Source organism: Rana temporaria, chromosome 10 (genome assembly GCF_905171775.1).
Source record: "Rana temporaria chromosome 10, aRanTem1.1, whole genome shotgun sequence".
In the NCBI taxonomy this organism is placed as follows: domain Eukaryota; kingdom Metazoa; phylum Chordata; class Amphibia; order Anura; family Ranidae; genus Rana; species Rana temporaria.
Window position 1 is genome coordinate 109,385,495 of NC_053498.1, and position 15,110 is coordinate 109,400,604.

The window sequence follows — 15,110 nt, forward strand, 5'->3', positions numbered from 1 at the left end:
CACACTTTAAAAGTCCACCAAGTATTGATTTCAATTGAATCGCATAAAGAAGGATTTTTATTGACCAGAAAAGAACAGAAACAGAAAATCGGTGACCTAGCAAAAAATATTGATTTCAAGGACAAATGTTTTACAACTAGTATTTGTCCCTGGGAATCTGTAATTGGGGTGCTGTGTATGCATTTCTTTGGCTCAGCTCTATTTCATGCAGGTGCCTTGGCTAGCTGTCAGCCATGCTAGTGTTTTGGCTGGATAGGTGTTACTAGCTCAGCTGTTATAGAGGCCTCTGGAGTACATGTTCCCGGATCAGCACTTTTTCTGTGAGTGAGTTTAGCTAAAGTGGAACTAAACTCATCAATTTAACAGTTTCCCAAAACTGTCACAGTTTTTTGTGCTCAGGGGCGGACTGACTATTGAGTCACTCAGGCACTGCCCGAGGGCCCCATGCCACTAGGGGGCCCATCAGGGTTGCCAGGCTCAGTAAAACCAGGGACAGTATGTAAAAATCTATGTTTTTTTTTTTAGATCTGTCCCTGATCTGTCCGAAACCGACATGCTTTTGATGTCAAAATCCCGAGATTTTAGCTGCCCGGCCTCTGCACTGCCTCCTGGCGTGGTGGCCACCTGTAAGCCCAGGGGCCCCATAATCTTCTATTGCCCGGGGGCCCCATGAGTTGTCAGTCCGCCCCTGCTGGTGCTCTCAACTGAACAGTCAAGCCATTAAATGGCTGGTGTCCTAACCAATCACATGTGTAGCACCATGGTAATAGCACATCAAACAGAGGCTAAGATGGCAGCCTCCTTGGCTGTAAAGGATAGATGATGATGATAAAAGGAAGATCTACACACTAATTTTGAATAGATTGATATTATATTGTTATACAGGATTTATACAACATAAGGACAGACTGTACAATTTATTACAGTAGGAATCAGAGGGCCCCGCTGATATGAACTTGATGATCAAATCTTTTTATTTATTTTTTTATTTTTACCTTGCCAATCAGTCGGTTCAGAGTGTCATATTGGACAGATTTGGGCAATTGCTTCAAAACCTGAGCTGCCGGTCTGGTTGGAAATTTTGCTTTAATCAAACATATGGTGTAATTTACATGTGTGTGGCCGGTCAGCCAACAAGTCTTGTGTACTTAGCCTCTTAAATACTTTAGAGATTAGCATACAGGCTTATTAAAGCAAGCCATAAGATTATGCAATTTTGTTTTCTGCAACCACGGATTGCAGGAAAGGAAATCGTTTGATTCTTACTGTGTTGATGGGGAATCCCTCCTGCAGAGATTTCTGTTGGGAGAGCACAGTAATTACTGCATGCAATAATTGCATGCTAAAAATTGATATGGTGGTGCCCAAGTCGATTGATGGATCGATTTGGGTACAATCAGTCTGCCCATACATGGATCGAATCTTGGCTGGTCCCTGCTGAGATTGTATCCATCTATGGCTGGCTTTAATAAAACAAAATGAATGATAATAATTCTATGCAGCAGGTCATCCATAGTTGTTACAATTTCTGGAACTACCATATATACTCGAGTATAAGCCGATCCGAATATAAGCCCAGGCACCTAATTTTACCACAAAAAAATGGGAAAACTTATTGATGCAAGTATAAGCCTAGGGTGCCCATGTGCATGCCTCACTGTGCCCATGTGCATGCCTCACTGTGCCCATGTGCATGCCTCACTGTGCCCATGTGCATGCCTCAGTGTGCCCATGTGCATGCCTCAGTGTGCCCATGTGCATGCCTCAGTGTGCCCATGTGCATGCCTCAGTGTGCCAATGACTAGACTTACGTTTAACATGGGAGTATATAGAAAGGGTGCCCGGCTTTGAAAAATCGGTGCTCCCCCGCCGTAGGTCCCCCAGACAGAAAACGTTGCACTTGTAGGGGAGGACTGGGGCTACATGTGTGCCAAGTTTCGGGTCCAGGGGACCTACGGCCGGCCGGTTCCCGGGTCCCCAAAGTTACCGGAGAAATTACCGTTTAACATGGGAGTCTATGGAAGGGGTGCCCAACTTTGAAAAATCGGTGCTCCCCGGCCGTAGGTCCCCTGGACAACATACTTTTCACACTTGGGTGGGGCTATATGTGCGCCAAGTTTGGGGTCTAGGGGACCTATGGCCGGCCAGTACCAGGTCCCCAAAGTCCGGAAGATCAGGCGCAAAGAGTGACTCGAGTATAAGCACAAAAAAATGTGCTAAAAAACTCGGCTTATACTCGTGTGTATATACGGTATTTGATGTGACACTTCTCTGCTATAGGAAAAATTAAAATGCTACAACTGTGTGTGCATTGCCTCCTGGCTGTGATGTTCCATGGGACAGTTTGGATCCATCAGAACAATTGAACTTGGTTTGTAACTGACCGGTCGCTAGGGGTTAATGGAATTTGCACATTGCTCTTTTTGTTTTATAAAGCACGCTCATACAAGTGATAAGTAGTTCATGATTGATGGACACGAAGACCTTGTGCAGTGCCTTAATAACTACATTTCCAGATCATAAAACCCGGCTCTGATCCTGCGTCCTCTTTCACCTTCCACGCTCTTTTCTCTCTCTGCACCTGTGGCTCCTGAAACTCGAGATTTAGCTGCTATGGGAACAGACAGTCCTGGGCAGAAGCAACAGCTGTTGAGGGTGGTTTGGCTTGCTTGGCCTGCTAAGGGAATACCCTGGGTGTTAACACAGCTGCAAGTAGATTGGGTCACGCAGCGCCCCCCCCTCCCACCCCAGATCATTATTTCTGGCTGAAGTTATCCCTCCACCCAAAAAAACAAAGAAGTCTACTATGGTGCAGGACTTTAAAACACTATAACCGGACAATAGACGCAGACACCAGTGTGTTTATATACAGTATGTGTGTGTGTATGTATATATGTGTGTGTGTGTGTGTGTGTGTGTGTGTGTATATATATATATATATATATATATATATATATATATATATATATATATATATATATATATATATATATATATATATATATATAATTATAAATAAATACACACACTAAAGCATAAATGTGATCAGTGTTTTTACTTTTACACATTTCATTTATAGTACACCCCTTGTTGTCCACTCCTATGCAGAGAAAGAAAACACACAATTAGAAGTCTTAAGGCTTGTACACACTATAAGAAAATCAGGTGAACGTTTTTTCATCCTAAGAATTTTCCTATTGTGTGTACACAACTTTCGACAGCCAGTCCCGAATTTTCGTACAAAAATTCTCGAGAGGACTAACTCCAAAAACGTTCTCGTACAGAACGAACAATTTTTGTTTTTACTGTGTACCTTTTTCAAAGACTGCACATGATCAGAAACAACAAAAAAAACTTTCGTTCATCGGTTCCGATGTTGCTGGGAAACGTCGAGAAAAATCGGATGAACGTTGGCCTGATGATCTTAGGCTGCATTCACACCTAGGCGTACAAAATCGCGGCGTTTTGTCCTATGCCGAAAGCCGCCTGAAAAAAAGGTCCGGGACTTTTTTTCAGGCGGCAGGCATTCGGCGTGGAGATGTGAACCATCTCCATAGAGGGCAATGTGTTTTCATCCCTCCAGCGTCTCGGGGCTGCTGCGGTGTCACACTACAGGCGACAAAACTCCTAGGTGTGAATGGGGGCTTAGTGTGTACCCCACTTAACGCTGGCCAAATACTAGTAGATTTTCGAAATGAACATTTGTATAAAAAAATTCACATTTGTACATTTGATGACGTGACAAATATAGTTCAAAAATACTTAAAATAAAATTAAAAAAAATAAAAATAGAAGTTTTTGCTTTTAATATTCAGTTTTTGGGCAAACTTTTCTGAACCCACTCTGCTCCTTTGAATTGTCTTGTCACTGCGGAGAAAAAAAAAAATGTCACTAAAGATTAGAAAATCAAGTAAATGTTCTTGAAATGACAATTTTCAAACAAAATTCTACTAGTGTAGAAAATGGTTTGTCTTTTGTACACAGTTTGATTTAAAGCGTATGTCGCTCCCATCAATAAATGTTGCTGCTTTCTGGTCTGTTGAATATATAGTATTGAAAGTATTTTTGTTATGTTTGTTCAGCAAGTGAAAAATAAAAATACCTGCTGATCCTGCCAGAAATCTTGTAAACTTGTTATTGGTTAATAAAAGAACAGCCCCCCCATGCTATGGAGATGAGAAGAGAGGAAAGTGTTCTGTAGTCTTTGCAGACTTCCTGTTGTAGGGTGATGACTCTACTCCTTTATAGATTCAGTACTGTGAATGAATATCATCACCATAGGGAGGGAAGGAAGTATGTTGCTGGCAGGATCACAATAAGAAAATAAATGCAGCCACCATATTTAAAGCGGTGGTTCACCATCCTTCACATCAGTCTAGCATTACATTCGGCATCGTAGCGCGAGCTACGGTATGCCGGTCTTACATTTTTTATCCCCGTACTCACTGTGCTATGGATCATTGAAGATTCCGGGGAATGGGCGTGCCTATGGAGAGGGAGGATGATTGACGGCCGGCTCTGGCACGTCACGCTCCCCGAAGACAGCCGGAGTAGGTCTCGGCTCTTCACGGCGCCTGCGCACAGGCTATGCGCAGGCGCCGTGAATAGCCAAGCCTATTTCGGCTATTTCCGGCGAAGCGTGACGTGCCAGGGCCGGCCGTCAATCACCTTCTCTCACCATAGGAACGCCCATTCCCCGGAATCTTCAATGATCCATAGCACAGTGAGTACGGGGATAAAAAATGTAAGACCGGCATACCGTAGCTCGCGCTACGATGCCGAATGTAATGGTCTAATAAAAAAAAACATTTTTTTTTTTTTAACAGGGTGAACCCCCGCTTTAAGGAATGGTAAGCTGCAATATATGAAATTTTTTTTTTTTGGTTTAGATACTCAGTTTTGTGAACTTTCCGAGCAGCCTTGTGTCTAAGTTTTTACCATGGTTTGTTGTTTAGATCATTTTTATTTGTAGTTTGTCATAATGATAATGGGAGAGTCAAATTGTTTCCATTTTAATTATACATAAATGATTGTGATTAAATTATTAATGACCATCTGATACATGCCAGTGGCAGCGCCTCTTCTACTGCTTGTAGAAATTTGAATTCTTTTTTTAGTCTGTCATAAATCTCCATTAAGATGGCCATACGCCAGTAGAATTTTTGTTTTGAACATTCATGTGGAAATTATGAAAAAGTCGGTAAAGTTTTGTCAGGACCTAATACTTGAATGGATTCCCAAATGTATTGAAACAATTTCTTTTGTGCCTAGACCATTCGCATTCTGATATATGTATTTTGTTAATTCGAGGGGAGAAAAAAAAAACTCCATCCAGCTCCTTTTAAATTTACTTGTCATGGTTGAAAATATTTGACAATTTGACCCCACTAACCATTAGAAAATTTAACAAATGTTTCCTTTTTTTTTTTCTTACAAAACCTACAAGTGAATGGCCAGCTTTAGTGTAATGCCTCGTACACACGACCAGTTTTCCCGTCGGGAACACTGCCCTGACAGCTTTTGGCCGGGAAAACTGCCCGTGTGTATGCTCCATGGCAATTTTCCCGACAGGAAAACCGGTGGGAAAAATTAGAGAATTTTTCTCTTTTTTTTTCTGCCGGGATTCCCGACGGTCTTTTTCCCGGCAGTTTTTCTATGGGGAAAGCCAGTGGTGGAGCATGCACACGGCCGGGTTTCACGACCAAAGCTCTCATGGCAGTTTTCTTGCCAGGAAAACCGGCCGTGTGTAGGGGGAAAAAGCTACCGAGCAGGTTCTCGGTTTTCCCCGCGTTTTTCCTGGCTGTCTTTTTACCGCCGGGAAAACTGATCGTGTGTACAAGGCATAAGAGGGCCATTTTCACCCCTTAATCCCATTGAATATAATATGCCTACATTTTAAGGTTTCTTGGCATCTGCTTGCCTAGTACATCCTTTTGGCTACCTGCAAAGGTTTTAAAGTAAACACGTTCATATCAGTAGACCCTTGCGTAATCGGCTTTAGTCAAATGTTGATGACTTCCCTTGTGTCTCCTCCTCCTATTAAGCAATGCAGCTGGGTCACCTCCCACCCCCAAGTCTGTAATTGGACAGAGTAGGAGCAGCAGCAGATTGATGAGCTCACCACTCTTCTCTTTGTGTATTTCATGGCCTCACATTTCTAAAAATATCTGCCTGGTGTTCATCTTCAAGTGGCAATGTTGGGGTGGGATTTAATTCATGTTCTTGTCATCTCTTCTTGTTTATTGCCTTTCAAGTTTAGTCAGATAATGACGACGTGTGTTTTTTTTTTTTTTAACCAGGTAAACAATGGTAATGTGTGGGAGAAGTCTGAGCTCAGGAGGTCTGTACAGAACCAGCCAGTGCTTGACTGGGAAGGAACACGAAGGGAATCACTTGGTCCCATCACCTGTATCTCCAAAGTGAAGCTTCAGACGCTTCCGTTCAAGGTTTGTACTGCTGTGTTTTTAGCAGACCAGTTTTATTTTTTACACTTGTTCTGTAACTGCATAAGTAGTACCAATACAAAATGCACTTCTGCCTTGTGCTCGTTTACCCTAACCCGAAGGAACCCACCCTCCCTCTCCACCAATGCCCTGTATATGGGGGGAAATGTTCAACATGTACAAATATATAAGGGGTCCATATAGTGAACTTGGTGTTGAATTATTCACTTTACAGTCAACACAAAAGACCACGGGGCACTATTTACCTCTAGAGGAAAAAAGATTTTATCTCCAAATACGGAAAGGTTTATTCACAGTAAGAGCTGTGGAAATGTTGAATAGACTCCCTCCAGAGGTGGTTCTGGCCAGCTCAGTAGATTGCTTTAAGAAAGGTCTGGATTCTTTTCTAAATTGGTAAAGTTGATCCGGGGAAAATCCGATTGCTTCTCGGGGGATCAGGAAGGAATTTTTTCCCCTGCTGTAGCTAATTGGATCATGCTCTGCTGTTGTTTTTTTTTTTTTTTTGCCTTCCTCTGGATCAACTGTAGGTATAGAATTGGGTATATTGGATTGTACGATTTTTTTTATTTTTTTTTATTTATTTTTTTTATGGTTGAACCTGACTAACTATGTGACTTGCCTGGAATCAACGACCGCAGCCTCCAGTGTTTTCTTACATCCTGGCTGCGCCTGCACATTACACGCCACGGGCCCTCTCCTACAGTCACTCTCCATCTCTGGCCTCAGGACACAGTACTATAGAAGTCTATAAGGACAGTGAGACTTGTGACGTCGGTTGCAAACAAGCTAGTTAGGCTATATTAATAGTAAACCTTGGCGCCCACCCAAATATCAACAGCCATAAAAAATGAGTATGTGAGTATGCCCCTTGAAGTGAATTAACTACCTCTGAACAGGGGAAAAAAGTGAAAAGAGGGGCGCTAACACACACCTGTAATTTGCATATAAGCAATAAGTGAATAGCAATCCAATAATCGTGAGAATTCAAGAAAAAAAATAACAAAACAAAGTCAAACTACACAGACCATGGGCTCACGGTTTTGTTATTTTTGTATTTTGAATTCTCACGATTATTGGGTTGTTCACTTATTGCTTGTATGCAGATTGCAGATGTGTGTTAGAGCCCTAGTTTTCACTTTTTTTCCAAGCTAGTTGGACTGCATTTGGGGTTCTTAGATTGTCCCAGGCTGCTCCCCAATGTTCTGAAGCACAAGTTTGTTTTTTCTGAAATATAAAGGGATCGGAAGATTTGTCCCCAAATCAAAAGCTCAGAAGAACAGGGGGGAAGTGGGCAATTGGACTATCACGGTACACATTAAGTAAGTAAGGCACATATATAGAAAAATTCAGTTTTATTAATAAAAAAATATCAATAAAAGACAATGACATTCATGCATAATTAAAAACATTTAGTGGCAGACCACATGGATCACCACAAGAAGAGTCCCCACATGGGGGAGATATCCCAATGGGACATGGGTCGCGGAGGGCATCTCTACTAGTTTCGTGGTGTGAACTGATTCGTCAGGAGAACGTCTGCAAATAGTTAATAAATTGATAAGAAAATGAACAATTCAAAAATACAGTCTCATATATACAAACAAGAACCAAAAAATATATTAAAGGGGCAAGGGTTAAATCAAAGCTGCCTACCTAAAACCCTTGCCAGACCCGGGACATCAAAGTGCCACGAGAGGAGGTCCCACCGCAGCGGACTGAAATAAAGGTTCAGTAACATTCCACATGGTGTTGATTGCTGCCTAATGTAGAAATGTTCTTGCAGAGATGACGGTCCGTTTTACATTTCTGGCACTGCAGGGGTTAATTTCCTTAACTTTAACAATTCTGAACAGATAAAACCCTGATGTCCTCCAGCCCCTCTCTGTTCTCTTCACATTCATGAAAGTTCTGGTATTGTTTTCACAGAATGCAACACATTCTGTGAATGGAGGAGGGTATCCTGTCCTCCTTTCACCTTACACCCCTGTTAACAGAAGGCGTTACATTCTATGAAAGAAATACAATGATTTTTCTGACGCATTGTTTTGCAATTTCGCCCCCATCGTGGAAGTTGAGCGTTGTAAAGAGAACCTGTCATCACTGCAGGGAGCATTTCTTCACTACGGTGCAATCAACAGGACAGGGGGTACACTTCATTAAAGACAAGTAATGTTACTGGACCTATAGCCCAGATTTGTTTTGAACTAATATTCAGTTTTAGGATGTCCCTGTCCAAACTATTCATTTAACTGATGAGTCACAAGAGACGTTTAATCTATACTAAGGGAACTACGTAGACTGCCATTGTTGACCACCTTCTGAAAATGCGAATTCCCTTGCTGCCACTGGCCCAGAATAAGCAATCAGCCAGAAAAGCTATAACCCTTAAAGTGGTTCTAAAGGCTGAAGGTTTTTTAAGCTCCTGCAACCTCCCTCTAATACTTACAGCGGTCCTTCAATGTGCACAAGAGCAGCTGCTCTCCTGTGTGTCAGCCTGCCTCCTCATTGGCTGAGACACAGCAACAGGGGCCATTGACTCCCATTGCTGTCGAGCATAGCAGTGAGAAGGGGGCAGAGCGGAGCCCTGTTCTGTATCTTATGGACACAGAGCGTGGCTCGGGAGCAAGCAAGCACCAGTGCCTCCATAGCAAACAGCTTGTTGTGGGGGCATTCGGAGAGGAGGAGATGCCAGGAGTGCGGAGGACGAGGATCAGAGCTGATCTGTACAAAACCATTGCACAAAGCAGTTGGGTATGAAATGTATGTTTTGGTTAAAAAATAAAAGCAAAGATTTACCTATAATATCACTTTAATGCGTATTTGTTTTGGATCAGTGACTCTTTAGATGAATTTTTTAGATCAACTTGACCGCCAGACAAAAATCATTTTCCGAATAATGTCAGAAATTACATCTTACGTATTTCTTTGTGTAGGTTTCCTTTTAAGATTCCAGATAAGTCTTACATAAAAAACTTTTCAGAAAGTTTGTTTCCATAATGTCTGATGATAGCTTAGTCATACATTCTGGTCATATGTTGAAGGAAGTGTCCTTTGGACTGATCATTTTCTTCCATAATACATGGATGAAATGTGATAAAATGTGCTGCTTGCATGACACTCACCATGGACATACTGTAATTAGACAGTAAAACATTTCTTTGAATCGATTTTGTGATTAGAAAGGAATGTAATGACAAGGACGCTGCTCTGTTAATTTGCATATGTCACAATGATATTTAAGCCTCTTCTAATCTTGCTGTGCTCGTATCTTCACATTCATTTCTGTGTCCAACAATTTTAAAACTTGTCAAGAATGGGTATTTTAAATCATACTTGCCTAGGTAGAGGCAGCATCAGTTGCCGCGGCGCCTCTAACACTTAAAACGCTGCCGATCGCTCAGTTTCCACAGCTCTGTGAGCAGAGAGCTGCTGACCGTGCCCCATCAGTGCTCACTGGCGTGCTGGGCTGTAGAGTGGGCGGGAGCGGCCGGTTTAGGCTTTTAGTGGCACGCTGAGAGGCTGAGCCGGGTGCCAGTCCAGGCATGTGGGTGGATCCCGACTCCATTGTCTTGATCTTGCCTGAGCGTGGACCGGCTCTGTGACCTCAGACTCTAGCCCGCTGTCTGCTGAAAATGGGTCACAGGCGTGCAAAACAAACTGCACTCCTGTGATCCATAGAAGAAGTACAACCAAACAAGCTTTGGCTGTACTTCTCCTTTTAAGGCTGCTTTCACATTGGGGATAGAGCCGCGGTGACGGTATAGCCGCGCTATTTGTAGGGCGGCTATACCGTCGTATTTACCGCGATATTCGGGCTCTAGCGGTGAGGTTTTAACCTCCGCTAGCGGCCGAAAAAGGGTTAATACCGCGGTTTCCCATTGATTTCAATGGGAAGGCGCGGTATAGGAGCGGTGAACGCGCACCGCTCCTATACCGCAGTAAAGATGCGGCTAGCAGGACTTTTGGAGCGCTCCTGCTAGCGCACCGCTTCAGTGTGAAAGCCTTCGGGCTTTCACATTGAACACTACAGGGCAGGTTTTTTTTCATGCAGTATAGCAGCGCTATTTTTAGCGCTGTACCGCATGAAAAACGCCTCAATGTGAAAGGGGCCTAAGTTGTCATAAGTGCAACCTTACCTCCCAGGGATAGCTGTCTCCTGCCTTGGCTTGTCTCTTGGACATCTAGAGGAATCTCACTTGAATATATTTCTTACCAGCACCATTAATTCACAAATTTAATATGTGATTATTTTTTCAATTGCAACCTAATGAGTTGTCAACTATGTTTATTCTTGCAGGAGCTGAACGAGAGGCTGCTGGTCCTTTACCCTTCCACTCTTGTGATACTTTCAGAAGAGGGAAAAAACCTTTGCTTTAGGGTAAGCATGTTTGTGTTTATTACATTTTTTTATTTATTTTTTTATTTTCAGTTAAACTGCGGTATGTAGGGGGCCCCACGTTTCCTCGGATCTGCTTTTTTTTTAAATTTATGATCCTAAGAAGAATAAAGTCCTAATGTGTGTAATACCGTGGTTCATATACCCGTATTTATCGGGGTATTGCGCACTCCGGCGTATAGCGCGCACCCCTAAAGTGGACCCGCATTCCTATGGAAAAAAGATTTTTGTACTTACAGTTTTGGGCCCAGATTCACATATAATTGCGTTGCTCCTGGGCAGCGTAAACGTATGTGATTTACGTTACACCGCCGCAGGTTTACAGCGTTAGTGCCTGATTTTCAGAACACTTACCTGTAAACTTGCGGCGGTGTATCGTAAAAGCGCTCGGCGCAAGCCCGCCCAATTCAAATGAGGCGCGTACCCGACGTGCATTGCGCTAAATGACGTCGCACCGACGTCATTTGCTTAGACATTAACGTAAATGGCGTCCAGCGCCATTCACGGACGTCTTACGCAAACAACGTAGATTTTTTACATTTTGACGCGGGAACGACGGCCATACTTAACATTTGGCTGCGCCTCATAGACCCAGGGGCAACTTTACGCATCGCAAAGGCTACGGAAACGTCGTAAATTCTCTGCGTCAAGCGCGCGTACGTTCGGAAATTGTCGTAATTTGCAAATTTACATAAGCGACGGGGAAAACGACGTCGGCGACACCTAGCGGCGGGAAAAAAATTGCATTTAAGATCTGACAGCGTAAGAGCCTTACGCCTGTCAGATCTAATGGGTATCTATGCGTAACTGATTCTAAGAATCAGTCGCATTGATACCCGGGGCCAGATTAGGACTTACGACGGTGCAAATGGTGTTGCGCCGTCGTAACGCCTTTGAGAATCTGGGCCACGGTGTCTTGCGCGGCGGCCTCGTCAGGTCCGGTGTCCGTCTGCGTCTTCGGGTGTCCTCTTTGTCGGGTCCGGCGTCCTCCCTGCTCGATCCCCGCGCCGAGTTTGAATACTGCGCCGGCATATACCGAGCGCAGTACACTCGTGTATAGTCGGGCAGGCTCGGCTACTCTCGCGCTCACGTCCTGTACATCCAGGACGTGAGTGCGAGAGGAGCCGAGCCTGCCCGACTATACACGAGTGCACTGCGCTCGGTATATGCCGGCGCAGTATTCAAACTCGGTGCGGGTATCAGCGTATATCGCCCACGGTTTTGCCCTGATTTTTCAGGGCAAAAAAGTGCGCGGTATACGCCGATAAATACGGTAGATTACGTTGCAATACTATATTTCACCAGCAGATGGTGCTGTGGATGAAACATACAGCTGCAGCTCCTGGTCATGATACAACCCAGGAGGGGAGCTAACAACCCAGAGCACCTACTACTTTCTGGATTTGGTGTTAAAGACAAAAATCTATTGAGGCCCAGTCTCGGCTCTCTTAATGTACAGAACATCAAGCGCACAGTCTCTTAGGGGATGCATACTGTGCGTGTCCTATTTTTCTGTGAGCGCATACATCAGGCATGGAGCTGTGTCTACATGTCTCTGTATCTAGAGGAACAGGTTGTGACTCAGCATAGACTGACACTATAGAGAGAGGTGTGTGTGAGAACAGGATGCCAAGTGTAAATTACTAAATTGTCCTCATCAGGCAGAGATAACACCCTCCTTGTAATTGATGCTAATAATAATCCCTTTACCACCAGAGGAGCAGCTTTGGGTTGTGTCAGCTGCAAGTATGCTTAAAGGTTTCAGCAGAGATATGTGCAATTCATTGATCCTTTTGTTTTAACAGGGAGAACTGCCGCTTAAAGCAATACGGGTAATTGCAGACGAGAATGAAAAACGGAAGTCGTCTTTCTTATTAGAAGGTGAGAAGAAAAAGGTGTCCATACACCAAGTATAGAGAATTGCAGGACTCTGCCCTGGCTTTTGTGTAGGGCAGTGGTTCCAAACCTTGGTCTCTAAGTACTTCCAACTGGTCCGGTATTGCCAATTTCCCTTAAAATAAAATGGCGGTTATAAATACCAAGCAATTGACAAGGAGATCCAGAAAACATGATATGTAGGGGGTAGTTGAGGACTGAGTTTAGAAACCACTGGTTTATTGGTATAGACTGGAACAAATGTTTATAGTGATATTCCAACCTAAACTTTGTAGATTTGGATAGAGTGGTAAAGGTTTCAAATTCTTTGTGTGATTCTTATTACCCTGTGTATGCCCGTTGGAAGGATTTCCTGTGTGGTCTCAGCGGCAGGAAGGGAGGGTAAAAGCTCTGCCCACTCTATCCAGGACACTATAAGTCAGTTTTAGATAAAATTGGCTCTGCGCTTGGCCGGCTGCGATGTCACTCCCGCGCATGCGTGCTGGAGCCGCCGGTAACGGCATACAGACTGAAGCAATGGCACATAAGTTTGCCCCAGTGTGCATTGGCACATGCAGTGAACAGGGGGTATCTCCTAAACTGTGCAGGTTTAGGAGATATCTTGGGTAGCTACAGGTAAGCCTTAGTATAAGCTTACCTGTAGCATAAAGTGGTCTGTAAGGGTTTGCAACCACTTTAAAGGAACTACAAGTGGCAAAATCTGGTACAGCTCTGCAAAGAAACCGATAGTAATACCATTTTTTTTTTGTCAAAGCTTAAGGACCGCCTCCTGCACATATACGTCGGCAGAATGGCACGGCTGGGCACAAGCACGTGCAGGTACGTGCTCTTTAAGTGCCCAGCCGTGGGTCGCGGGCGCGCTCGCGGACCCGATCGCCGCTGGAGTCCCGCGATCGGTCCCCGGAGCTGAAGAACGGGGAGAGCTGTGCTTCCCCGTTCTTCACTGTGGCGCTGTTATTGATCGTGTGTTCCCTGATATAGGGAAGCACGATCAATGACGTCACACGTCCAGCCCCGCCTCCCTACAGTTAGAAACAAATATGAGGTCACACTTAACCCCTTCAGCGCCCCCTAGTGGTTAACTCCCAAACAGCAATTGTCATTTTCACAGTAAACAATGCATTTTTATAGCATTTTTATGCTGTGAAAATGACAATTGTCCCAAAAATGTGTCACAATTGTCCCGATGTGTCCGCCATAATGTCTCGGTCATGAAAAAAATCGCTGATCGCCGCCATTAGTAGTAAAAAAAAAAAATTATTAATAAAAATGCAATAAAACTATCCCCTATTTTGTAAACACTATTCATTTTTTCGCAAAACCAAACAATAAACGCTTATTGCGATTTATTTTTTATTTATTTTTTATTTATTTTTTTACACCAAACATAGGTAGAAGAATACGTATTGGCCTAAACTAAGGGAAAAAAAAATATTATTTTTATATATTTTTGGGGGATATTTATTATAGCAAAAAGGAAAAAAATCGCATTTTTTCAAAATTGTCGCTCTATTTTTGTTTATAGCGCAAAAAATAAAAACCGCAGAGGTGATCAAATACCACCAAAAGAAAGCTCTGTGGGGAAAAAAGGACGCCAATTTTGTTTGGGAGCCACGTTGCACGACCGCGCAATTGTCGGTTAAAGCGACGCAGTGCCGAATCGCAAAAACTGGCCAGGTCCTTTACCTGCATTTTGGTCCGGGTCTTAAGTGGTTAAAGCCGACCTTCGGTCATATTTTTCTTTCCTTCTATTAAAATCTTCTGCCCTTGTTTTTACTTGGATAGTGAAACTTTTACCTTTTATACCTTCCTGTTTCTTGTCTGGTAAAAAAGCCTAGGCTTATGACATCATGCACAGCGCTCTCTCTAACTCTTGTGAGAGTTTGCCAGGAAGGGAGGGGGGATTAGTCATAAGAGGGCCATTGAGAGCTGCAGAGCTGAAGGTGTGCCTCTGTGTGTCCAGGAAGTGCACAGGCAGCAGCTTCAGCTGCCCACAGTTAAAATGTTTGCAGCCAGACTCAGTGGAGGGAGATTTTTGGCAAGTACAGGATCACAGTATATATAAAATAATATGCAAAATGGTTGGCGGGAAGCTTCAGAACGGCAAAGATGTTTTTATTACAAATTATGTGCGCAGACTGCAGTCCCTCTTTAATTGAACAAGCTGAAGTTAGAAGCTGATTGAATTCTATGCAGAGCTGCACCAGATTCTGCACTCTCCAGTTTTAGTAAATCAAGCCCTGTATGTCTGTTCATGATAAGTGGTCCTGCATTAAATGTGCTCCAAAGTGAGATAGCGGGCATTTACTAGTGCCCACCTTAATAGTGCCCACCTCCCTGGCCGAACAGCAATT

At 43.5% G+C, this 15,110-nt stretch overlaps 1 protein-coding gene across 2 annotated transcripts in view; it reads left to right on the forward strand.

Moving 5' to 3' along the window:
• Window positions 1-15,110, forward strand: part of PLEKHN1 (pleckstrin homology domain containing N1) — a 74,138-nt gene that overhangs the window by 48,750 nt on the left and 10,278 nt on the right. The window contains exons 7-9 of one of the 2 annotated variants that reach the window (XM_040325964.1): window positions 6,297-6,446; window positions 10,762-10,842; window positions 12,666-12,741. In XM_040325964.1, coding sequence (XP_040181898.1) covers window positions 6,297-6,446; window positions 10,762-10,842; window positions 12,666-12,741 — 307 coding nt within the window. The remainder of the gene's footprint in view (window positions 1-6,296; window positions 6,447-10,761; window positions 10,843-12,665; window positions 12,742-15,110) is intronic. The other variant, XM_040325965.1, reaches the window with a different exon arrangement.